This window comes from Nanorana parkeri, unplaced genomic scaffold (genome assembly GCF_000935625.1).
Source record: "Nanorana parkeri isolate BGI_ZX_2015 unplaced genomic scaffold, ASM93562v1 scaffold849, whole genome shotgun sequence".
Classification (NCBI taxonomy): Eukaryota; Metazoa; Chordata; class Amphibia; order Anura; family Dicroglossidae; genus Nanorana; species Nanorana parkeri.
Window position 1 is genome coordinate 296,581 of NW_017307117.1, and position 27,027 is coordinate 323,607.

General features: G+C 39.0%; 1 protein-coding gene across 1 annotated transcript in view; it reads left to right on the forward strand.

The window, feature by feature from the left end:
* The window catches only part of UNC80 (unc-80 homolog, NALCN activator), a 140,888-nt gene that overhangs the window by 59,620 nt on the left and 54,241 nt on the right, over positions 1 to 27,027 (forward strand). Inside the window, exons 27-37 of the mRNA XM_018565464.1 lie at positions 8,109 to 8,200; positions 10,384 to 10,584; positions 13,012 to 13,119; positions 14,035 to 14,173; positions 18,015 to 18,196; positions 18,287 to 18,418; positions 18,610 to 18,796; positions 22,782 to 22,913; positions 23,005 to 23,148; positions 24,321 to 24,421; positions 26,657 to 26,743. Of these exons, the coding sequence (XP_018420966.1) occupies positions 8,109 to 8,200; positions 10,384 to 10,584; positions 13,012 to 13,119; positions 14,035 to 14,173; positions 18,015 to 18,196; positions 18,287 to 18,418; positions 18,610 to 18,796; positions 22,782 to 22,913; positions 23,005 to 23,148; positions 24,321 to 24,421; positions 26,657 to 26,743 (1,505 nt within the window). The remainder of the gene's footprint in view (positions 1 to 8,108; positions 8,201 to 10,383; positions 10,585 to 13,011; positions 13,120 to 14,034; positions 14,174 to 18,014; positions 18,197 to 18,286; positions 18,419 to 18,609; positions 18,797 to 22,781; positions 22,914 to 23,004; positions 23,149 to 24,320; positions 24,422 to 26,656; positions 26,744 to 27,027) is intronic.

Below are 27,027 nucleotides of genomic sequence, written 5' to 3' on the forward strand. Positions count from 1 at the left end.
TGAAAATGTTAGAGCTGGTGAAAGGGGCTCTTTAAAACCAAGAATGCATTCAGCTATAACATTGGATTTGACAGATTCCCGAATAAGCTACACAGATGTACAGTCTATAATGCTCTTTGTATCATTTGAGGATATTAAGTGCTAATGGTGGGAATTGGTGTTGACACCAAACTATGCAAGTGATCATTTGTAGCTTGCTATTAAGCCTTACTTGCAGTTATTTAAACTCAAATTTCCTGTTTGACTGTATATGTTCAAGTGGGTTCACATTTACAAGATAGGACAGTTTCATGTTACTAAATGATATTTTTTCTGCTATGCCAAAAGGCTTCTCACAATCTCCATTGCTTGTTAAACTGATGATTTTCGACCTCTCTGGCCTCCAATTGTAATCTATTTACATCAATTTACATCAATTATCTTAAGTCTTCTCTTTCCACTTAAAAGAACTAACACAATCTGTTTATTGTTAATGAATATGTAAGCTAAGAGTGAAACAAGCTAGAAATGTGTAACAGCGGAGGTCAGAGTATGTACTAAATATATATATAAGTATGTTTTTGTGCCACTTTTTGTGAATTTTAGATGAGTGGTGTCATTTTCTTTAGTCACGTGGTGCTGTCTTCAATCAAGCCCCATTTTTGAATTTTTTTCATTTTACCGTTTGTATATCATATTGCAAAACGTGTGATGGAGGCTGGCTTTGTAAACTTTTTATACATTAATGATTTCATAGAGGGATGGACTTTGGAGGCTTATAAAAAGCTTATAAAATGTTGTGCAAAAACAATAGGGCCTTTTTGGGATTAATAAGCCTTCATTATCCCTTCATCAATGAAAAAAATTGGAAAGTTTACTAAACAGCTGACAATTACATGTAATGTTTATACAACTTGGCTTCCTTTCATCAAACTCCTTCACTCAGTTAATGTCAAAATTGTATGACTTTACTGAGTCATATCTCATTTAAGTTGGTCCAACAACACTATGGATAAACATTTAACATGTAACATTTAAAGATGTTCCTAACTATGTACAGACCTTGATAGAAATTAAGATTTTTGACATTTTATATAATGACTATAAAAATATATAGAATGACACGTTATGTCATTTTGAACCAGGTTAGCCGCCTTGCCTTGTAGTGCAGGATTTTTTTTTTTTTTTCAAGAATACATTTTTATTTATTTCATATCATATACAATTTCTTTATACAATTAAATACGTAAAAGAATAGTACCAATGGCATCTACATCCAACTGCTATCTCTTATCCATTATTGCTTATTTAACTAATATTTTAATCACTTCTATGTTAAGCTAAGTCACCTTCATAGATACTATTATATCTGTTATAACAAGAAAACATAACAGGAAATTACAAATTTAAAAAACAAAAAAAAAAAAAAAAAAGAAGCTATACACTCCCACTACCATTCACAGTCTTGTGCCTATGCTCTCGCTCCTACATTACAACCTATCATCCTCCCCACTTCATCCATTCTCTCAGCCCCTCCCTCCCCCACCCCCCCTTCAGTACCCCTTCCATGATAGCTGCACGGAAGCGATCCAAACAAGCACATAATAAAAACAAAACAAACAAAGGCACCATCAGCTTGGACATGTATGCGTTTCTTGTCTTCTTGGGTTTCCTCCCACAAACCAAAACATCCTGATAGTTTAATTGTCTTGTGTGATAGGGACATTAGACTCAAGCAGGGTTATTTACAAAAGGGTGAAGAGTTTGGAGAAGGCAGGAGAAGTGAACAATCTAGGACAACAGAGCCGACTTGGAAAGTGAGCTGAATTGGAGAATTTTTCCAAATCAGCTATTTTGGCTTAGATTGTTCACTTCTCCTGCCTTCTCCAAACTCTTCACCCTTTTGTGAATAACCCTGAAGGTGTTATTGGGAGCAAGACTGATTTGATTTATATTAATTGTTTATATTCGGTATACAAAATAACTGTTAGGGGAAAATATACATGATTCAACACTTCTGAAAATACTTGTTGCCTAGCAATGTTTTCTGAATCACAGGCCTGGAGAAAGAATACAACAAGGGAATTCAGACGTGATGTGCACATCCATTGCATATAATTAATTAAGAAAACATTTAGGGTCAGCATGACAACCAGAGAACTAGCATTTTCTGTAGGAGACCTACAATGGAACTTCCTATTTCTCTCATGATAGGTGCCCTTTATGTGCTGTGTAATGAATATTTCAGCCTGGTATACATACAAAAAAAATCAATTTCATAAAGCTTTATATTTTCTTTCAGTGCTAGGTTTTCGTCAATCAGAATACAAAATTCTGATTGAAGAAAACCTGTTCCGAGGGTAGAATGTAGGCTGCCATTGCTTGACTTCCTTCTAAGAATACTAGTTGTCTAACTATCATTGGCTTCAGTACTTTCTGAGATATTGACCTGGAACATGCGTGCAGATTGGGACAGCAAGAGTGTCAGTCAGAACTCTTAATTTGCATACATGTTCCAGTATGTTGAAGAATGTACTTAGGCCATTAGATTAGCCAGGGAACTTGTATTTTAAAAAGGTAATAGTTGCAGCTTCCTTACTTATTCAGCTCAGGTTTCCTTTCAAGTTAACCAGTGCTTTGCCCAAGCAGGTTAACTTTATTCCTCCCCTAACCACAAAGAAAATGCATTGCAGTTGCACTTAGCAGACTAGGTACTGTATGTACAAAACCTTAAATCCTACTCCATCTTCTGACTCCAATCCAACTCTTCTAAAAGTGATCTACCACTGTAGTCCAGGCCTGCTGCCAAGCAGTGGTGTTGTCATAATGTCACCATGCCACCACTGGAATCTTCAGGACCTGTAAGGATCCCATAATGGACAGCTATTGGGAAGAGTCCATGTCACCAGGCAGTGATGTGAACCACTGAAGAAGGGCCCATTGACTCTGCAGTTCTTTTCTGCAGTGATTAGCTACATTGGGTGGGGGGCATTGTTTGTGGGGGAGAGTGGTCCCTTGCCAGACTTTCACTTGAATCACCTTTTTAGTACTCAACCACACTTACCTGATCCAGTGAAATCCAGTGGCATGGCTAAAGAAGCATGCTGCCTGTCACACTTAGCTTAATGGGCCTGAATATTATCTGACCAGACATTGGAAAGCTTTTAAAAGCAATGTTAAAGGGACCTTGTCAGGATAGAAATATGGGAGCGGTTTTTGATTATTTGTTTCTATACATGTAGGTTCTGAGGCTCTCATTAATCTTGCTTCCCCAGTTATTAGGTGAACAACTTACAACAAGCCAATAAAGTGTATCAATATCTGATATTCTCCATTTCATTGACTTACCAAGGTGTGAAGAAAGGATATAAGTATGGCATAACCAGAACTTACATTTCCAAAAAAAACTTTAACAGCTGCTTCCATATCTCAATCATGTCACATTCCATAGTAAATAGTAAAAATGGAAGATAAATGATCTCACATATCTTAATTTCTGAGATTTAAATGTCTGAACGATTTTAATGGTATTATAAGATTAAAAGCAAATTCAAAATCATATTGAAGTCTGGTTCACACCAATTGTTTTGCATTTATTTAAATGTTTTCATTACAGTTAATATCAGCAGTATAGTTTGTAAAATGATTACAGTCTCTATGAAAAGTCTGTGCTGTACAGATACAATTTTCAATTTTTTAGTCACAGTTTGGTGGAAGGATAGCGATGGTATAAATAGCAATGTGATATATTGTGCGTGTGTTTGTTTTTTTTGTTTATTAAGAAGGAGAACCAATTCAAATGCTTTATCTGATGAAGTCACACTAGTACAAAAACCAATGCTTTTTTTATAATAATGTATTTACCATCTCAAAGAATTCTAGTCAGTTATTACCTAAGATAACCATACACTGCTAGAACAGGAGCTCCCACAGGGCTGAACAAGAGAAACTTGATGCCCCCATCCAAGAGAGATTTCTCAGTGTGGATGAACTCCACTGATTGGTTGCAGTCACTGTTCAGCTTTCAATTTTCCACCCGGCTCCTTCGATTGTGTAATTAAAGTTTATGGAGCCGGTAGTGCCAACAAGGTGACTCACAGCTTGAATTTCTGCCAAGTTAAAAGAAATTGGCTAAAATATGAACCATGTATGGCTAGAATTACAGCAACAGTTATCTTATTTTGTCAGATAACTGCTGCTGTTAACGTTCTTGTTTTGATTAGAGCACAGGCTCACATTACAACAAATAACATATATATCCCTTTCCTTATTGTCAGAGGTGAGAAAAGCCAATCAAAAAAGCCCCTCTTTGTAGAAACTGAGTCCTACTCTCTTACAAAAGCAATAATCTCCTTAATTTAAGAAAATATAAAAATAATTTATTAACAAGAAAGTGTTTTTGGGCATGCAATTCACTCACCTGTTTATACTCAAAGTGTATCTCTAGCCAAAACTTTTATTTTTTAACATTTTAGAGCAGAAAAACGTGTTCTTTTGCTGTGTGACCCTGTTTAAGAGATTCTCCTTCACTTTCTTTTCCGGTGATAACATTCCCTTCAAGACAGAAAGTAAAGGTAGATCTCTCCAACAAACACAAAAACACTTTATTAGTAGGGTGGCGGATGACTAGAACCTTCATTAAAGCAGGCCAGTTGCTATTCTTATTAAATTAAAGTGACACTAATCTTGAGTTAAATCTTAAAAATACATTCAAGTACCTTAACTATTAACAGAAATGTATCTTATTTGTGCTTCACTCACCTGTAGATCCTCAAATCATCTCTTAATTGGTGCTGACACTGTCATTCCTTCTGGAGTGTGGCTACTTTTCTTCCCTATAGTCCCTGTGTGTGTTGTAAAGTAGCCACCGCTCAAAGCTCACTTCTGTGGTGGACTGCAATATCATGTTTAGTTTACTAATTTCTATTGAGATTGTAGTCCATCACGGGAGCAAGCTTGGAGTGCTGGCTGCTTTACAACACACACAGGGACCATGGGGAACAACAGTAGCCACCCTCCGGAAAGAAGGACAGTGTCAGCACAAATTCAGAGATAATTTGAGGATCTACACCTGAGTGATGCACAAATAAGCTACATGTTTACATTTACATAGTTAAGGTACATGAATGCGTTTTTAAGATTTAACGCCTGCGTTAAAGTCGCTTTAAAGACACACATTCTCTAAAAGAAGAAATTTAACACTTACGTTTCTGGTGGGAGATGAACTACATTTTTGCTCTCTTGAAGAGCTAAAGGTGCCACTGCAATCCCGCTTCTAGGTGTGTTAGCATGATCGTGGCCAAGAGCTGTGGTTCCTCCAGTTGGCCGCTATGACACAACTGTGTCCTGTAGTGATGAATTGGCCAATGGAAGGAACCAAGGTGCTTAGCAAGGGAGTGGATATCTGACACACCTGGTGTCAGGTACCAGTAGTGGCCAACCTGAAAGGTTGGTATTAAATCTCTTCTTTTACAGGCTGCTTGTCTTCAATTGTAATGCTTTCTTGCTGTCTTTATGCGTAGTAGAGATTTCCCTTCATTCCTTCTCACAGCAACAGCATTGTTATCGAGACAGGATCTGAAGGAAAATTTTCCCTAAACAGTTACAGCCAGCAAAAAAAAAAATGTTTGGACAGAGATACTCTATAATCTCACAGTGTCTGGATTAATGTTGCAGTGTAATATAAAATGTACCATTTTGAATCCTGAATTTTTGTGGCCAGTCAGAGAACGGTCAAGCGTTCCATTTCTAAATATCCAACCCACTGATTTTCAGGCGATTGCAAATTGCTGTATGAACACTATGATCTGGTTTTGGAAAAGATTTGCTTAATCAGCTTATTTTTACAACTTGCAGACAAAATGACATTATCAGCAAAAGCAAAAGTACACATAACCTCTTATTTTAAAAATGTTCCCATTAGCTTTGCTTAAAACTGAAATAGCAAAGGGCTATCACATAAAAGACTGTGGATGAAGAAAATGAAATCAGGTTATACCTGCCCTTTCACAATTTATTGACAACCATCCAATAGCAATTTTTGTAACTGGGCAGTGTCAGTTCTTTTACTCTTAACTTGATTTATATGTTGTATTCCTATAGCAAGGGCCTGTGTTGACGGTGTTTGGTCTTGTGTTAATTGCATTAGTTTGACATCAGTTTGAAACTCTTCTGAGAGCATTTAGGATTCATTGCCAGGTGCATTTGATCTGAAGTTGACCTCCTTCTGACTTGCATTTGACCCTTTTCAAGTGGGTATTGCATTCCTATAGACTTGCATAGTATTGCAAAGTTTCCCTGAAGTGCACTAAAGCCCATCAGCACAGATCCCAACTGAACTAAAGTGTATGTAAAGAGAAAACTTTTTTTTATTTCTGGGTGGAGTATGAAAGGGTTCCCTTGTCAAGTTTGTATTGCCTTTGTCCTTGTTGAGGAGATTTACCCCTCTATTTCCCCTGGTAGCCTTTTTTTACCAAGACAGAAAGTTAGGGGAAATCCAAAATTGTAGAGTTGTCCTCAGAACAAAAGGTGAGTGTAAATCACCATTCTAGTGACAACCATGTAAGAAAATAATTCTCCCCACTTTATGGAGATTTACTCTTACTTCCAGTTGTGTCTCCAGCACAGTAAGTAAATGGTAATGTCCCCAACGGCACACAGACAGCAAATACTAAAATGTTTAAGCCCTTTATTACTCAATCCAAGATGAAACAACATTTTGCCTATATATACACTTTCAATGATACGTTGTGGTTACTGTGAATCCACTCATTCTCTCTCTTCTCTCTTAGTTATACTAAATTTCATACAAATGGATTGTGCAAGGTTCTCAACTTATATTTTTATGTTACTAATACATACCAGGTAATCATTTTGAAGGGAATACTTTTATTAAGCTTTTCCTGTTGGCTGTCATTAGTCCTGACTTTGAATAAAAGAATAGTTGAAATGATGGATTTGTGCAAAAGAAAGCAATCTAGTAAGATGTGTTCACAAACATAGAAGAGGGAACAATTCCTCTTGTGTTCTTTCAATGCAGCTCCCAGCAGGAAGATCAGGATAGGAGGCTCCCGCCTGCTCCAAATAAAAGGAACCCGCAGTTTCCGGGTGAAGAAAGGGGGCTCCCTGTCCAGCATTCGCCGGGCCGGAAGCCTAAAGAGCACCAAATTTACACGGCAGGACTCAGGGTCCGAGAATGATGACATCCAGCTGTCACAGAGCAGGGACACTGTAACTGATATAGGTAATGCAGTGAGAAGCTTTCTAAGGGGAGGTATGGCAGAGAGGACTACACATAGACAGTTTTTGAAAAACAAACAACAACTGGAGTTAAACCAAGTATCTGTTGCTCTCAATACATAGATTCTAAATTGCAGTTACTTTTCTTTCCTCCACTTAAAAAAAAAAAACCAGCCTCATAGGTATAAAAAAAAGATCCACACAGTTTAAAGAAACTCAAATTGTCCACACACGACAACAGTTTGATAAATGTTCCTTGAATGATCAAGGTAAAAGAAAATGCTGCAAATTTCTCTTTTGGTACCAGAGTTTTAAAACCAAGGAAATAATACTGAATCCAACATATATACTGGATGTAAGAACCGCTATTAGAGAAAACTGCTTATTCACACCCAACAAACAAAAAAGTTACATTTTACCCTCTTAATGTTATTTGCCATTTTTTCTTTATAAGTCCATGCAACACACCACAAGATTATTCTTGGACACAAAGTCATCACATATACCCATAGTAACATAAAACGAAATATAGGCAATAGTGGGTTTTTTCATTGCAGCTAAGTATTTTTGATAGTGCTATAATACTTAACAAAGTATTCTTGGCAACATTGTTCTTTGCAGATCAATTGAGTGGTCTGCAGCATCTCCAAGATGCAGGGAATTCGTTCTCCACTTTTTGTCGCATCCCTTTGAAAAAAGGTGACATGTGCCCATAGATGTGCTTGTCTTTGCCAACCCAGCTAGTGATTAGAGGGGGAGGGCGTTGGGTAGATGTGTTGCTCTGTTGTTTTCTCATCTGTGCATGGCTGGGCCAGCTGATACATCTGACCTTCAATTATATTTTTGGGTTGTGTAAATTTATGGCTTATTTAATGTTTGTCTCTGAGAAGAAGGAAGCCCGTGGAGCACTAGTGAACCCAGTATTGAGCCAGATGGTGGCAACACTGAAGAAAGCTATCACCGTAACATGTCTTGGTTGCACGTAAGTAGTAAAAAGTAAAGCAGAGGTCTGGAAAAGTATATGAATATGTAACAATGATGATATCGACTGTATAAAACATGGAGCACCACACTGTAGTAATTGACAACCAGAGATTTGGGGCACACTTGTACCTATGACTGCTAAGTATCTTTTTTTTTTTATCAACTCCTATTTCCTTTTACAATTTATAAATTGTGTCCCTTAACTGTCATAGCACATAACAGCACCAACACAAAGTTCAGAGAATTAGGACAGGTTTACCAAACATATTACACCCACATAACAAAAATAAATAACCTTTTTATGATACTGAAAGAAAATCCTAGATGTCTAAAATGTTTAATGTGCATTTACTTAGAAATACGCCCTTGTCAGAACTAACCATTACAGTCTGTCTAAAGCCAAAACATTTAATTGCTTTGATAAAGTTGGGAAGGGTTGGGACCTTTGTGAAGTTTTCATTGTTTTCTGTGTCCATAAGGCCTTGTTCAGATCTCTGAGGAGTGGATTTGCATACGTTCCCACATTGCACCAGATCGCGTCACACTGTTAGAAGCACTGCGGTGCCATTATTTCATAGTGGCATCCCAACGTGCCTAACCATTGTGTGCTCCCATGGTAACATGATTTCTGTTGCAATGCAATTTTAAATAAAGGGTATGCACTTATTTAATGCAATTTACATGTGGTAGATATCAGTGATGGTAAATCCAAAACTTTGAGTTGTCACCAAAACAGGAATAGAGAGGAAATCTTCCAATGAGAAATACTTTGACTTCCGGTCTTATAGATACAACAGGAAGTGAGAGAAAATGTATCCAAAATAACAACAGAATGTTATCCCTATTCTCTAATTTATCCATAAATGAAAAGGGTTTTGGCTTCAGATATACCTTGAGCCTTGCAATACAAACAGGGAGCACAGATTGCATGTTCTTTGCTGTGTGTCTAAATACAGAAAGCCCAAAGGTTAAATTGTCATCGACGTTTGAATCTGACTGGCATGCCGCCAAATCGTGACTAGGAACTTATAAAGCATATGTTCAGGGAATTCAGGGAGCACGCTACTTCTGAACTTGTGAGTAGGTGTACCAACTCTGACTGCAGATAATTGACGAGAATACACTGAGTGGGCGTTCTGCCCTCAGCACAACTACAGTGTTTGCTGGATGTTAGCTTTCTGGTTGGTTTTTATTTTTGCCTCTAACTGACTGTTTTTTAAAGAAGAGCTCTGGGCAGTTACAAAATTAAGCCTTGCAGTGGGGCTAACCCCGCACTGCAAGGTATAACTGCTCGTTTTGTTCTAGGGTCTGAAATAAAAAAGATTTATTCAACCAGTCCTCAAACCTGCTTGGCTGCTAGACCAGTCCTGGCAGCCTCTCTCCCCATCTGCTTCGGCGGTCTGAGGATCCGTGAGTCCGTGGATCTGAGGGACATTCCACCACCAGAGTGGAGGGGAAAAGAGGTGAGCGGTCTGTAGCGCAGGATCGAGGCTCCGGTGAGTATAACTTCTTATACTCAACTTCTTATTTTAGACTCTAGAGAAATTAACCCTTGCAGTGTGGGATAGCCAAGGTGCAGCCCGGAGTTCTTCTTTAAATGGAAATTCAATGGCTTGGATCAATCCTCTTTTTTTAAGTTTATATGCTTTTACCTAAAGTTTTCTATTTATGTTAATTTAATTTTTTATTACCTAATTAAAATGAATACAGGTTGTGCCCATGACACTAGTGTGTCACAGAACATAATGGGTTTTCTAAAGAGGGAGCACAGCAGCAGCTGTTTGCCATCACACCCCCTCTCGCTAATAGAAATTTTAGAGTACAGTAGGGGATAGGGAAGTGGAGTCACTGCTCTGACTTAGTTGGTTATGTGTGTAGCTTGAACCACTGAGCTCTGTTTTTTTGTTTTGCAAAGCAGATCAGAATAGACAGGCAAGCATGTTGGGGCTAACCCCTCCACATGCAGGCTCAGAATGAAACAACAGAATATTTATATGCAATATTTCATATTTACCTGATAAACAAAAAAATATTTTGTAACACTTTTATTTAATGCTAACCATAATAAATAAAGAAAATAAATGCAAAAGTGCAATTTGCTCCCTTTAACCTGAATATAGTAGCAGAAATGTGTGTTCTACATTGGTTGTGTTTCAATTACATGTTCTTTATGCTTATTAGGTTATGATCCTTTTGTGCAATCAACAAAGCTTCATTTGCACCCACGTGGACTATTGCCACCCACACTGCTACCTTCATCACAGTCGCTCATGTTCTCGGCTGGTCAGAGCTCTCAAGTTGCTCTATGGAGACACAGTGGATTCGCTCAAAGAAGATAACCTGGGTTGTGGCTCTGGTGTTAGAGGCAAAAAAGTTAAAGAGGTATGTGTGTGTAAAATATGTACTGTATATCTCTGGGGTATATTTTCGGGGGCCCTGTCTACCATTCACTTAATCTACCTCCACAAATATCGGAGCCAATTAAGTTAATGTGACAACAATTGGAAAAATGTGGTATATATGTCAGGAAATTACACACTTCAGGAAGTGTAAAGAGAAACTGCTGACAGGTCTAACATAAAGGCACCCAGAGGTACCTACTCATACCTGTGGTAACTTTTAGCACCTCCTGCTTCACCCAAATGCTGGGCCAGTCTAAAAGATAAGGCTCCAGCATTTCTTGATAGTTCTACAGCTTCCTTGCCCCTTCATGCCTCCTGTTCAATCCTACTGGCCAGTTAAGGCAGCCCATCATAGCAATGAGCAGTAGGTATTTTGGGGAAGGAGGGGAAGGCAAGCTCTGACACTACTACCACTACTAAGATTTGGAACATTGCTTGTTAGAAGAGAGTTTCTTTAACCTGTGGATTAAACAAAAAAAGAAAAGAATGTAGTATAATTCACATTATACAATGACAACCTACTGCCTTGGATTACTGTTTACAGGATTTCTTTAGAGTTTCCCTTTATCCTACTCAAAGTTTCAGGGTGTCTTTCCACATAGATTCCAGAATAACTAGCAATAGATACAAAGTTAGACAAAGGCAGTAAAGTTTGTATTTTGAACAACATCAATAATCACAATGTTCAACTACCATGGCACTTCCATGATTGATGTTATTAGTTATCTAGCTGCTAAATCTGCACTTATTATTTTAATCATCACAAATTATTTATCCTAATCAAATAATATTATTAATATATGTTATTATAGATAGTAATTTTAGCATATCTAAAGTCACTTTTTTAACTTAGAGTAGGGAATGGTTAAAACCCCTGTCATTTTGTTTTGCCATCCATATCTTATTGGGAAGATTTATCTTCACCTCCTGTCCCATAGACATAAAAGGAAGGCGAGAAGAAATCTCTAAAAACTGAGGGACTAGACAGTTGAACTGAGAGTTAGACAGTTGTCAGCAGAACAGGTGTCCACATTGGAAGGTTTCCCTCTGTTTCTTTTCTGGTGACAGCTCAAAATTTGGGACCTTTAGTCCCAGTGACAATGGTCTCCAGGACAAATAGAGAATGCATAAATCTCCCCAACAGACACAAACATCAATACAAATTTGAAAGGGTCTCTAACCCTTAACCACTCCATACAAAACAAAAACAAAGTTTTGGTTTTAGATATACTTTAAGGTATTTTGTGATTTACCTGTAAAATGATCAGCTTAAAGCAAATAATGTTATCAGTGTAGATTAATGTTATAAACACCTGTGTTTAATCGTAATTATAGCCATATTTGTTTAGTACCAGGGATGTGCGGTCAGGGGAGGCAGGTGAGGCAGAACCTCACCTAGTATTATGCATGAAAAAGCTGTCAGCTTCAAGTCTGAAGCTGACAGCTTTTTCTCTATTCAGACCGGCTTGCAACAGGTTACACAGCAGGGAAAGCCTCCCCGCTGTGTAACCTTTCATGGACGGAGCGCTGTCTGTTAATTACAGGCGGTGCTGCATCCAGCTTTTGACAGCTAAGTTAGGTTACACAGCAGCGGGCTTCCCCACTGCTTGTGTAACCTAACTTAGTGAGGCAAGAGCTGCAACATCCTCTATTCTATGTTAGAGGCTTGAGCTCTGTGGGATGGTTTGGACCAATGGCAAATGCCATTGGTCCAAGCTGTCCAATAAAAAAAAGTAAAAAAAAAACCACTGAGGACATCGATCTCAATGACATCAATCACCAGTGACGAGCAAGTGAGGGACAGGGAGGCTCCTCCCTGTCTCCTTCCTGCCTCCCTCCCTCCTCCACACATAGCTTGGTGACTGGTTTGGGGGTGGGGCTTCAGCTGGCTGGGGGCGAGAATTTGGTGGGCTGGGGACGGTGCTGGGGAATTCCTCACCCAGCACATATGCCTGCCCTTATTTTTGCTTACAAAGACTGCATAGTGGTTGAGCCTTACCCTCTTCCCCATGTAAGTCTTCCAGTCAGATTTGACTGAAAATAATACACTCTCTGAGAGTAGCTGATATTTTATCTAAGTAGTTGTTAAGCAGGGGGCATTTGCAGTGACATGCATTTGGAAATACGGTACTGGATGGAAGGTACAGGAGGAGTGTGAAAGTTACATGAAATATTTCCTTAGAGTAAACCTTAAAATAAATGTATTAGGATGAAATAAGAAATGGAATTGTTGAAGACAATCAGGTTTAATTTTTTCAGTTTGTAAGTGGTTCTAGAAAATTACGAAAAAGTGTATTAAAGATGCATAAAAAAACATTGCCAAGCTGCTTTTGAATAAATAGAAATGTTTTAATCCAAAAATGAATGCAGCAAGCAGTAAGAGAATTGTGTGTTTTTATGCCCATAGTGCTCAGATAAATCTTGCCTGCGGACCCCATCACTGAAGAAGAGAGTTACTGAAGCTAATCTAGAAGGAAAGAAGGACAGCGCCATGTTGAAATATATAAGGCACCAGGTAAAGGATTCCACAGGATTCTGAACTCACCAGGAATGAACAGAAAGAGGAAAATCTGGTCTCATTACTTTGGGCCTCATGTATCAATGTGTTCTTACTATGAACTGATATTATTTCCCCACAGTAAGCAATCAGATTCAGACTTTCAAGATAGGTGTGATGCTAATAATGGATGTGGTAAAGTAAGTCCAGTTCTTAAGAACAACACCTTGATACATAAACCCTATATTTCTTCAGATACATCTGGCCACAGCAGTGCCAGTGACATCTAATTTTCGAACAGCTTATCTGCTTAGTTCCACCATTTTAACATGCAGAAAGAATGACGGCTACGTTCAACAGGACTTGAGAGAACTAGTCACCCATGAGCATCTGTAATAATCTGGATGGCTATGCTTGAATTGCTATAATAGTACAGCCTCAATGATCAGGGATTGCTTCATTTTTTACGTGATTTTCGAGGATTCTTGGACACAACTCCACAATGCCATTATTTTGTATGGGATAGCTTTCTAGAAAATAATTCAGTTCATCTTCTGGGCTTTGATGTTAATGCGACAGAATGGCCCAATCCAGCCCAATCTAATGGCTCGATGTTACACTTGAATGAAGATCAGGCAGTTACACCTACAACATCTGAAGCCCTCATTATTATAAAGGGAGATTTTCCAACTTTTTGGAAAATCTAATGGGATTTGGCCAATAATGAAAGGAAGGTGGTTTGCACGTGTGTGCCAAATTAGTAATCAGATAATGGCATAACAGAAGCTGTGTGCCTGTTTTTAAAAGACATCTGATGGTCCATGGCAAGCCTAATGTGAAAGTTTTTTGTACCTGAAGTTTACTAACTCATTTGATATTGATGTCTGTCTAGTACTTTCTAAACTACAAATGTCTTCTTTGTATTTGAACTAGGTTATGAGTATGTCCCCAGCTCCCCTGTCATTGCTAATTAAAGCAGCTCCCATCTTAACAGAGGAAATGTATAGTGACATACAACCAGCAGCTTGGGAGCTGCTTCTAAGTGTAGATGAACACATGGCAGGAGCAGCAGGTAAGAAACAATCCTATTTGCATGTTATGCTTTCGTGCATATTATCACTAGGCTTTAACAGCAATCATCATAGTTTAAGGTCTATCTTAAGGGAACACACATGTCCAGAGATGCAACAGCAAGTACTAGTAAATATAAATGTATTAATAATAGGGGCAAAAAGGCATTTGTCATTGGCTAACCAGGAAATGCTGGCCATCAAAAGCTTTGTCAAAGAACCGAGCCTGGAGTGCCAATTGTCTAAAATAGTTAATTTCTCAGTTCCTTGGCATACTCCTTGGATGTCTCTACATTGATAGGCTCACTCCAGCAGAAAGACACTGCTCCAAACCCCTAAGCAAAGGCATAAACGCGGTGTAGGAGGTTCAGCTATATGTGTCTCATTCTGAATCCCTCACAGGAAAAGCCAATAGCTAAATAAACTACTCAATCTTTTGTAGAAACTGTGTTAATCATAATGCTCACATCAAGTGTCTTTTGACATTTGAAGATATTTCAAAACTGAACGTGTTGGGTGGTAAAGTATTTTTTTTCCATAGCTGGAGTTCTGCTTTAAATGTGGGATTTATTTACTAAAGACAAATAGGCTGTTTACTCTGCAAGTGGATTTTCCTTTGCTCAGTAAATGTGGTGAAAATTCACTTTGCAAAAGAATACTCAATCACATGCAAGGAAAACTTTTTTTTTATTTTTTAAACACAGTATATTTGCTTGAACATGATTAGATGATGGAAGTTAGCAGAGCTTCAGCTTATTTACTAAGCTAAAGGAAAATCCCCCTGCAAAATGACTTTCCTTGCAAAGTGAACAATCTTTGTACACTCTTTTTGATTTACCAAAACTATGTAATATGAAGACCTACTTAACTGTCCATTCAAATTGTATCAAGATAGATGGGCCCTTGTGCTACATATTTGTTGATGGATCTAAAGGAGATCGCATAGTCATGTGTAACATGAAAAAAAAAAAGTTTATGCTCGACTTAACTTTGTGTTAAACCTAAAAACAGTGCTGAAGTGCCAGAATGTTACAAAAAATATGTACCACTCCTAAGTCCACTCATTATAGGGACATAGTTGTACAGTGAGGACATCTAGTGGTAAACATTGAATTTTCCATTCAGTGTTTGTGCTGGTGTGAATACACAAATTCAGTGTAATAATCCAGTAACCCCTCTTACATAAGTCTAAAAACATAACACCACCTCCAATCCAGTTAAAGTAAAGGCAAAACCTTTTTTCAGCTTTGGATAGAGTGGGGAAGAGTTTAAAAGCCTATCAGATTTTTATTGCAGCTTTTGCCCCCATTCGGGAGATTCATCCCTTTACTCACCCCAAGACAGACAGGGGAATTTCGTCACCAGCAGAGTGAGAGTAACCATGACTGGAGCAGGTAACACACACACACACACACAGTAGCTGCTACTAGATGTTGTAATGGAAACATGCACCGTTCACAGCATTTGCTGTTACAATTTTGACTTTAAGTTTACACTATGGTAGCTATTTCAGAGAAAAAAGGTCAAGCAACTGGAAAATAAAAGTGTTTAACCCCTTCATGACTGAGCTAGGTTTTAGTTTCTGTTCCTAAATGACTGACACACTTTTTAAATTTGTACATTTTTGCTGTGTGATTCTTCCACAGCAGCAAGTTTTGATTATTATTATTATTTTTAGAATTTTTTAATAATAATTATAGTATAAAAATATATTTATATATACAAGTTTTATTTTCCTAATTTTGTGTACACTTTATTTTATTTATTTTTTTACGCTTTGTAAAAAAAATAAGTGTAAAAAAAAAAAATTTTTTCACTATGACTGCTTAATAAATTAACTTTTTTACATTTTTAGTTATTATCAGGCTGCTCCAAACTTAGGAATTGCTAATAATAACTTTAGAGACTGATCCTGACAGCATGTCAGAATCAGATCTCACTAAAGTTCTTTGATCGTTCCTAGACGATCAAAACTGATACATTTCACTCAAGAGATACATTTGTACCTAGTGGTTGAAATGTATCATTTACCATCGGGACAGGCTATACAGCTGTCAAAACAAATAGCAGAGAAGTGAGTCACTGCTACCTCTCTGCTATCTTCAGCTGTCAGATACGGGATCGCTATTTAGCGAACCCGTATCTGAATGTAAAGGCTTAATTCTTTCATTAATCAAAGAAAGAAGCTTTTAAAAAAGCTTAACTATTTAATTAATGAATGCCTCAATAGTGAGGCATTCATTAATGACTGGAACTGCTGAGAATCAGCAGTTACCAGCATTACAGAGGCTAATATAACTCGGCACGTACAGTGTACGTGGCCAGTCATATAGCCACTTTGTGACGGGACGTACACTGTACGTCTCCCGTCACGAAGGGGTTAAAGGGGAAAAAATACTCAAGTGGAGGCTGCCTGGTACAATGCAGAGTTTGGATCACTTGAAGATTACATCAAGTCTGATGTTGCAAGAGTCACTGTCCCTCTTAACATGACTCAGTGATCTTTAGTAGTTTTGATGGGAAAACGAGAGCACACATCTGCTGGTGCAGCCATCTTTTCTTCTCCCTGGCGGGGAGCTAAGTGTACCCAATCAAAAGATATAAGGCATGTGTTGTAGCTGTGCTGGAATATTTTACTATACCCAGGGGACACATCTTTGATGCCAACTATCCTGAGTAGATCTACACTTCCATATAACAAAGTTTCACAATCTGAAAACCAGCATATTATTTAGCAGAATTAAAATATGATTTGTTTGAAACTAAATATGATATATATCTGATGTTTGTATACTTCTCCTAAGAAGTCTAATGTGACTTCTGGACCTTGTAATGTAGGTGTGTTTGGTGTCTTATGGAGTGGTATTGTCTTCTACAATAACGTAGCCAATGTTTAGAAAGGTGACTCCATTACTGTAGGAGTTATGGAATATGAATGAAATGTATTTCTTTAACTGCACTCCAGACCATTTAGTACTTGTCTATTTACAACAGGGCTTTACCAGGAGACCCGTGATTATTTAGGTTTATAATGTCTCATAGACAGGAAATTTTAATCTGACCAACTTGTGAATTTAAGGGAAAATTAGGGTGACACTGTGTTTAGTACCACTCCCCAATTCTCTTCACACAGTTTGAAGTGTGTGAGACCTCACTATGGTCACAGGCATGTCAAATGAATACAGATCCTAAATAATTTGTACCTTTAGTATTTGACTTGAGCTAACCTTTAAAGCACAACTAAAGACAAGACATTTTATTTAGCTTTTGATAAGGCGCAGAAGGATTATAGTCTCTGTTAGGTTTTTCATTATTGTTTGTGTCCCTACTGGGGACAGAACATGAGAGGAAATATATCCAGTGGGCATACAGAATAACAAGGAGAGGAATGGTTAGAACTTGCTATATGTGCTTTCCTGTCGAATCGACACCACCCTCACACTTCTTGTACAGTCTTCACAGGAACAGGAAAGGAAAGGAAATTTCCTCAATGGGGTCAAAGACAGAAATAAAAATAGACATTTAAACTGCTCTTTATCCAAAAAGAAAAACATCTAAACAGAAATTGGATCTGGAGTTAGGTTTTAATAAAGTACACAAATGTAACCTATTGTATGTCTTTAGCCCCAGGTTTTCCCTTCCTGTGTGTTATAGAATCAATACCTCCTTCCATGATCTGTCTTCTTTCTCTCTAAAGAGAGAGTCAGAAGAATTCTTCCTTTTTTCTCAAAATATCTGTGCCCGTTTGTGACACTGGGGTTTTATTCATCTTTAAATGGTGGTAATAAAACATTATTGATGGCAATGTATGTAGTAAATGAAAAATCATTTGCTTTCTTGCAGCTGCTATGTTCCTGCTTTGTGCTGTCAAGGTACCAGATGCAGTCTCTGAGATGTTAACATCGGAATTTCAGCACCCAGAAGCAGGGCAGAGGCTGAATGCTATTTTAAAATTCCACACACTCTGGCGGTTCAGATATCAAGTCTGGCCAAGAATGGAAGAGGGAGCCCAACAGATCTATAAGGTTTAAAATATCATATTGTTTGTCTAAGAAGCAGTAATGTGATCATATGGCATCATTCAAAGGATGACTATCATTCATCTAAATTTACAGATCCCTCCTCCCAGCATAAACTTTACTTTACCCTCTCCCATCTTGGGTATGCCATCAGTACCCATGTTTGATCCGCCATGGGTTCCACAGAGTAGTGGAAGCGTACAGGACCCAATTAGTGAGGACCAGTCTGTAAGTAACTGACTATCACACAGTTATCTACTATATGTAAGTCATGTGATGGTGGTTAAATGATACAACAGAGGACTGTACTCTATTTTGCATAGACAGTGTCTCTTTCTCTTCCTGAGTAAATATTTGGTTTATAGTTAAGATTATAACCTTGTATAATGGAATGTGCTCTTACAATATTTTAACTCTAGAAATCATTCTCTGCTCGTGCTGTGTCCCGATCCCACCAGAGGGCTGAACATATTCTGAAGAACCTCCAGCAGGAAGAAGAGAAGAAGCGGTTGGGGAGGGAGGCCAGTTTGATCACTGCAATACCGGTCACACAGGAGGCTTGCTATGAACCAACATGTTCTCCTAACTCAGAACAGGAGGAGGAAGGTGCGCTTGGTGCATATAGTCTATAATAATGATACACAAACATATATTGTACATACTGTAAACATTGTGAATACACACCAATACCATTATTATCACCACATAAGGTATTATCTTTGTCAACTAGGCAAAACACAATTACGCAAAACTAAGAAGTTAGTTCCGGACTTCATGTATATATTAGCTACAACCCCAATTCCAAAAAAGTTGGGACGCTGTATAAAATCTACATAAAAAGAGAATGCAGAGATTTGCAAATCTCATAAACCCATATTTTATTCATGATAGAAAACAGAAAACGTGAGGAAATGTACCATTTAAAAAAAAGGAAATTTTGAAATTGATGGCAGCAACATGTCTCAAAAAAGTTGAGACAGTGCAATAAAAAGCTGGCAAAGTAAGGGGTACTGAAGAAGTACAGATGGGCAGAGGTTCACCAACCTGTTATAAGCTGTGTCTAAAAATTGTCGAACAATTTCAGAAAATTGTTCCTCAACATAAAGTTGTAAAGACTTTAAATATATTATCATCTACAGCAGGGGTCAGAATTTCAAGTCCTGAGCTACTAGCTAGGCCTTAAGAGTTTACTCGCCACCAGTTGCCCCACCTAACCCATACCCTGCCCCGGCCTTAACTCCGCCCCTAAACACACCCTCTTAAATAATCTTATAAATGACACTATTAGATGCTTTATGTAAAATAAAATTACAAAAATAAATATTAACAACTTTAACAATATTACCCTAAAGGTCCCTGCCCCCACATATAAAATAATACACTCTCCTCCCTGTTCCCTGCCCCCTCACACATAAAATAAGAAGCCCCCCTGTTCCCTGCCCCCTCACACATAAAATAAGAAGCCCCCCTGTTCCCTGCCCCCTACAATATTTCGGATAAAAAAAACAACTACCACTCCAATATTAACAAAGGTATTTTGCTTTTTAACTTCATCATAACGAATGTTCGTAAAGTTACGAAAATATAACAGCCACTAACAAAAATTCGTATTTCGTACAAATCCGAATTATGTTCAGTTACGAATACGAAATAACGGATATTCCGAAATGAAACGAAACGAAACAGAACAAATTTTTTGACGGCGCACAAGTCTAATTTCCACTCGCCAAATGCGAGCAGGCAGTGGAAATTTTGAGCCCTTATCTACAGTACATAATATCATTAAAAGATTCACAGAATCTGGAGAAATCTCTGTGTGTAAGTGACGGTGAAGGTTGAAACACAATATGGATGCCGTGATCTTTGGGCCCTCAGACAGCACTGCATAAAAAACAAGCATGATTCTGTGATGCACATCACTGCATGGGCTCAGGAATGCTTCCAAAAATAACTGTCTGTGAACAGAGCTGTAGCTAGCCTATTTTGCGCCCGAGGCAAGAACAACGATGCAGTATACCGCGAGCTACAGCTCGCGGTATACTGAGACACCGCAACTGAAGCTGATCCCGGCAATTCTCTCTGCATACATCCAGCTGCGGGATTAACAGCTGGCTCTGCCTATCCAGAGGCAGAGCCAGCTGTGCCCGCCCCCTCCCCTGTCCGTTCCGCCAGTCAGCGTTGGAGGATCGGAGAGGGGGGGAATCCCTGCAGAGTGCCGTGAGTGACAGTTACGGCTCTCTGCAGGAATAGATCAAGAAGTGAGCGAGCAACGGTATGTGTTCGCTTACTTCCCGATCTATTGAGCCGACGTGTGACAGTTTCATTGTCACAGGTCGGCTCAGATTATAATTCTCCTTTAAGCCTGTGACACACTACACACAAAGCCGTGCAGAGCAAAGCAAAGCTGTCAGGCATGGAGCTTCGCATGCAGTGTGTGAGCTGAGCGTGGCCAGATGAAGGACTGCATCGTCAGCCAATTGGCTCGAGCGTAAAACCGAATGGTCTTCGCATCTTGACGCGTGGGTTTATACGCGCGAGCCGATTGGTTGAAGATGACATTTTTAATCTCAGCACACTCAGCTATGCACGCTCTAGCATGCTGACGTGCCGGAGACAAAATTACATGACACACTGCATGTGAAGGCAGCGCGCCACCGATCCGCGCTGCTTCGCGTGCAGTGGGTCACAGCCTGAGGGCCCAGTCACACGTGCATGCAGCATTTTGGCAGATCACACTGGACCAGAACGCAGTCACTGATGTGCCACGCATTCTGGTGACGGCTATCGCACTGTGGGTGGGGGGCATGGCTGTGGTGCCATTGACTTCAATGCACTGCAGGCGGGAGCTCTCCCGTGTCCCTCTCTTCAGTTCTCACCGCTGGCAGCGTGAGAGAGCTGCGGCACCGCAGGCTCCTCAGATCGGTGCTGGCAAAAAAAAAATCTTCGGGCCCGCGGCGCCCCCAACTGGCGGAATACCAGTGTCCTGGCTACACCCCCACCCAGCCTGCACCCGAGGCGAGTGCCTCACTCGCCTCGCCCTTCCTACGGCCCTGCTGCATCCCCACCCAGCCTGCACCCGAGGCGAGTGCCTCACTCGCCTCGCCCTTCCTACGGCCCTGTCTGTGAACACAGTTCACTGTGCCATTCAAAAATGCCAGTTAAAGCTGTATCATGCAAAGAAGAATCCATTTCTTAACATGACCCTGAAATGCCGCCATCTGTGGGAAACAAGTGGGAAACTGTTCTGTGGTCAGACAAATCAAAATTTTAGTTTCAGTTCAAAAGCCTGTTTCTCTGATGGTATTGAGGTGCGTTAGTGCATATTTAACACAGCGTCCCAAAATTTTTGGAATTGGGGTTATATTTAAATGAAGTTGTCCCTATATCCTTTAAAAACATACAATTTGTGTGAGGGTTCCAAAATATCCTATTCATGCAAAAAGAAGAATGAAGCTGAAATTTGGAAGGACACCTGAGGGAACCCACAGAAGTGAATTTAGCTAATGTTTCTTGCGATGCCAGAACAAAACATTTTTTTCTAGTTTTGTATAGAGTTTGGAAGGGTTAGAACCTCTGTTGACCACATGGAAGAAATAGTGATGGGGAATCCAAAATGTTATGGTTGTCACTAAAACAAAAGTATGTCAGGACCGGATGCAGATTCCTTGGTCAGAGTGTATAGTGGCGAGTTGCTTTACCTTTAGCAGCCGCGTTTCCCATAAGGCAATATATGCCTCCTGATACTCTGTGCCCCCTGGACTTCAACTATACACTCTGGCCATAAATGTTGCAGGCGGCCCCCAGGAACAAAGGGGTAGTACTGACTGGAGACAAGGTACAAGACAAACAGAATTCAAGATACAAGACAGGAACAATAAACAAATACAAGAAACAAAACAGGTACAGAACTAAAGATCCAAGGAAAGACTAGGTTTCAAGTTCAAGACAGGACTACGATCCAAGAAAGGTACAAAATTCAAGGTATACAAGATCAGGATACAGGCTTGTGAAAACAGAGCAAGACAAGACCAGACTAGACTATCACAAGTCCAGAGTCCAATTAAGCACCACTAACTAACCGCCAGGCTCTACATGCCAAGGGGCATGTAGCCAGCCTGATCATCCCACAGCTGACTAGAGTGGAGTAGGTGCAGTGACAAGTGCTGAGGGGTTGCGACAGGCATAGGAGCATTTGACATGCTCCTAACAGAGTAGAGGGGATATCTTCAAATGGGGACCTGTGCTCTCATGACAACCATTAGATATAGGGATGTTCCCTCATTTTGGGGAGCTTTTTTCTTACTTCCTATTGTGTCATGACATGTGTCATGTGTAATGACAGGAAGTGCACGAAGATCTCACTAATGTTCTAACTAGTCCCACTCTATCCAAAACTGCAAAAAGTTTTGACTGAATGTACACTCTACTTTTACAATATCTAGCTTTTGTACGTCTAGTTAAAACATATTAATAGTGAATGTTAGTTAGCTATCACATTGAGACCAGCTGTTGACAGAGGTCATTATTGTGTACTATTCATTAATCATTGGTCAGACAGAGCAGGTTTCACCTCTTTAATTTTGATTGCCAGTAGAAGAAGCCGCTAACCTGAATTCCCGTCGCCTATCAGTGAGTCCATCCTGCACTTCAAGCACATCTCACCGTAACTACTCTTTCCGCCGTGGCTCTGTGTGGTCAATACGCTCTGCAGCCAGTGCTGAAGGTCAGTATCAGACATTGCTAGTACCATCATTCAAAAATCTCTGGTGGTATAATGAGATTACAGTGCAGAAACCCTTTTCTATATTAATCAGATGAGGAGCATGGTACAGAGCATACCGGAAACCATCATGTGTCTCAGCCACCACAGCCTGTGTTCCCAGCATGCATCTGTGCTGCTGTCCTGCCAATTGTTCACCTTATGGAGGATGGAGATGTTCGTGAAGATGGTGTGGCAGGTAAACGTTCTATCTGATGTATTTTTCATCCCACTAGCATACTTTTCAACAGGTAACTTGAAAGGGTTTTTTTCCACACAGAGCACTAGAGAAACAAGATGGAGAAAACCACGGTGCTTTCAATAAAACCTAAGCAACACTTGTCTTTCCAGTAGTTCTGCCTCTTCAAAGATTTAAACAAACTAAAAAATATACCAGGAGATTGGATAGTTGTTTGAAATAAACTAGTAAATACAATCATTTAGCGTTTCAACTAATGAATAATGATATGAATATACATCTAAAAAAGCATATATGAGAAGCGTTGCCACATACAGGTGAAACTCGAATAATTAGAATATCGTGCAAAAGTAATTGCAGTAAGTGCTGCAAAAGGGGCCCAAACCAAGTACTGAGTACATATGCATGCTTGTACTTTTCAGAGGTCCGATATTGTTCTATGTACAATCCTTGTTTTATTGATTGCATGTAATATTCTCATTTTCTGAGGTTGTGGATTTGGGGTTCTTGGGGTTTTCATGAGCTGTAAGCCATAATCATCACAATTATGACAAATCACGGCTTGAATTATCTTGCTTTGCATGTAATGAGTCTATCTCATATATTAGTTTCACCTTTTAAGTTGCATTAGTGAAATAAATGAACTTTGCACCATATTCTAATTATTCGAGTTTCACCTGTATATAGAGAGAAAATAGTACTGAAACTTATTGGCTTATAAAAAAACGGTCCTGTTGTTAGTTAAATCACAATTAGAGAAAATACAAAACCAGATTACAAGTAAGGTAAGGAATAGCCAATTAGGCTAAATATGGCCAAGTCTTATCTTGTATTAATTTAGGGACACCTCTGTTGAAAAAGGTGCAAGTGTAGGATGCATACAGGGTATATACTCCAAAAAGGACACATATACTGCATACTGTACATAAAACATGTTGTACATATTTGTCTGCAATTCACCGTTAACTGCAGAAAGAAGTCAGTTCTTCCTTGGATAATGATGTTGCCACTTTAACAAACTGTATATATATTGGAAATATACCTCAAAAGGGCTTTTAGAGATCTTGTCAATTGGAGACTGTGCCATAATTTTTATTTTTTATTTATTTTTGGCACTGGACCAATGTTTCTTTTCCTTTCTTCATATTCATTTTCTTCTGTGCTACCTGTAGTAAGTGCAGTAGCCCAACAAGTGCTCTGGAACTGTTTGATTGAGGACCCATCTACTGTGCTAAGACACTTCCTTGAGAAACTCACCATCAGCAACCGACAGGTAACATTCACTTTTTTTATCGTGTCCCTTTTGTCAATTTACACGTTGCTTCTTGATGGGCATTTCCTCCATTTGGATTTGCCAGTCAGCGATAAAGACCATATTTTAAAACATCTTCTAAATTAAAAGGAATAGTATGATCATTAATATATTATGACTGGACTTTTGATTACAAAAGGAAGTGTCATTTAGGGCCAAGATGCTATTAGAACAAATAAGGGACAGAAGCATAAGTATCATAGGCCTAATTTTTTTGTGGAGCTAGGAAACTGAACATTTGCTGTTCCTCTTGTTTAAAACTGTAGTTTTCCATTCATGTTTAGTTGGTTGATGAAAATTATAATAGTTGTCTTGCCAGGACATACTGATATCTCACATTTGCTATGTTCTCACCTGCATGCTTACCTGCATGCTCATTGTATCCTGTTAGCTGACTTCTTTATGTAAGGGTGCCACCTGCCCATTTTTTCCAATCTAAATGCTTTTTTATTTTCGTTTTGTAAAGATTGTACAACAAAACAGCCACCTGCCCAGTTTTATCTTATTTTTCTAGTTCAGTTGAATTTTCTTCTCTACAGACCAGAGCATTACCCGTGATGCCGCAAAAATAGCCATAACACAGTGTTTCCTCTTCCCATTATGACCACAATGCCTGGCTGAGCTGCAAACTGGAATGTGATCTCAGCTAGTATGAGACTGCTAACTCAGAAAGGGGAAAAGACGCTCTTAATTTAATTTGTAGGGTATCTTCTGTCACTGCAGGATCTTTCCTACTCTGACTATATAGTTGATTTTATTCTCATGCCACAGAGCTATCTAAACACTTATTAGCATTCACCTCATTGACAGAAGATTGATTTCATTGTATTGTGAATTACATGATTCCAAGAACAATGTTAAATCACTCAATAGCATAACATTATAATTACCCGTTGTGGGAATCAGCTTTAAACGTAGAGTTTTCAAAGAAGTATTCCAGATGCCAAAAGTGCATTTAAAGAGGAACTTTACCCATATCCATGAAATGAAAACAAATACAGCTTTAGAAATGTTTAGTAATGACAATCTATAAACAGATACTTCTAGATAATTCCCGGCTTTTCATTCTTTGCATACCCTATTTTTCTTTTTCCCCCCGTCTCTTCACAGTGGCCATTATTACTAAGGGCGGATTAATATATCTCCCTTTACTTCTTGGAACTCTGGCAAATGTGACTAGGACATGTGACCGTGCACATCATCTCAGGGAAGGAAAATGCCCTTCCCTATGATCTCGTAAGATTACAGATGAGATTTCCCAGTTATGCACTTCTGATGTAATCTTTCCAGGATGCAATGCTTGGACATATTACATCACTAATGCCCAAGAGGACCCGGAAGAGCTGCATGCTGATAACATTTTTAGTGAAAGGGGGTAAAGGTCCGCTTTAAGGGTTTCCTGCCCATTTTTATTTCTCAGCGTTGATAGCATAATCCATAAACACCAGTATGCACTGATTGATATCAGAGGACCAAACCACTGGCCCTATTAGGTCTATTACTTCTGCGATAAAAAGGAACCTCATTCATGACCAATTAAACCAGCAGGCGGTGATAATGGGTCATAGAAGCAGACATTTGACACTTGAAACAAGACTTAAAATAGTCTTTCAAATCTGGATATATCCCAGGCCAAAATAATAAATGCTGTAAAATACAATAGAAAAATGTATTTGGACAGCTGTAAAGTTCTCCCAAGAGGCCACTAGCTCCGGCATGCCAGTCACCTTGGAACTCTCTGGGGACACCTCCTGCTTGCCAGGTAAAACTGCTAGAAGTGTAATTACTGGAATTATCTTGGTATCAGCCTCTTTCAGCCCCTATACAATACAGCTAAGACTGGGAGAGGGAGAAGCAGCACAAGTAGCCATTCAAGTGTAATGCAGTGCTCATGTGCTCAAAATAACCATGCTGATAGAAGAAAAAAGCAAATTGACAAAGAGTTGAGCTCATAAGTCTGCTGATTCTTTCTAGTCACAGATTGGGAAGGGGGCAAGACGTGTAAGTTTAAACAGCAGCCGGGAAGAATCAGGTCTCTTGCCGTGCCAGATAGTGCTGCATAGTTGGGCAGAGCTGTGTAGATCTCAGGAATGGAGGAATAGAATAATGTTTGTAGTATACACGTACTGTTTGTGTTTTCTGATGGATGTGGTTGGCTGTATGGGATGTATAACTTAGGATATACCTTTTTTTCAGGATGAACTAATTTACATGTTGAGGAAGTTGCTTCTGAACATTGGGGATTTTCCTGCACAAACATCACACATATTGTTCAACTACCTGGTGAGCTGAAGATGTATATTTGGTGTACTTTAAAATACTTTTCCTGTTTTGTTTTAATGATAACACAGAACCATAAGTATCCTTATATGCATGTTGAAAATATCTAAATTGGTCCTCCAACCAAAACTTTCCTGTGCTATATGGAAAATGTTCACAGAAATATGTGAAAAAGCACTACAAAGATGACACCAAGAAAACAGGTTGCAGGTATCATGGGAGGACTGGAAATAGGAGAGGTCTATTGTTGAAATAATGGACAGCAGATCACCACTAATTCATGACGA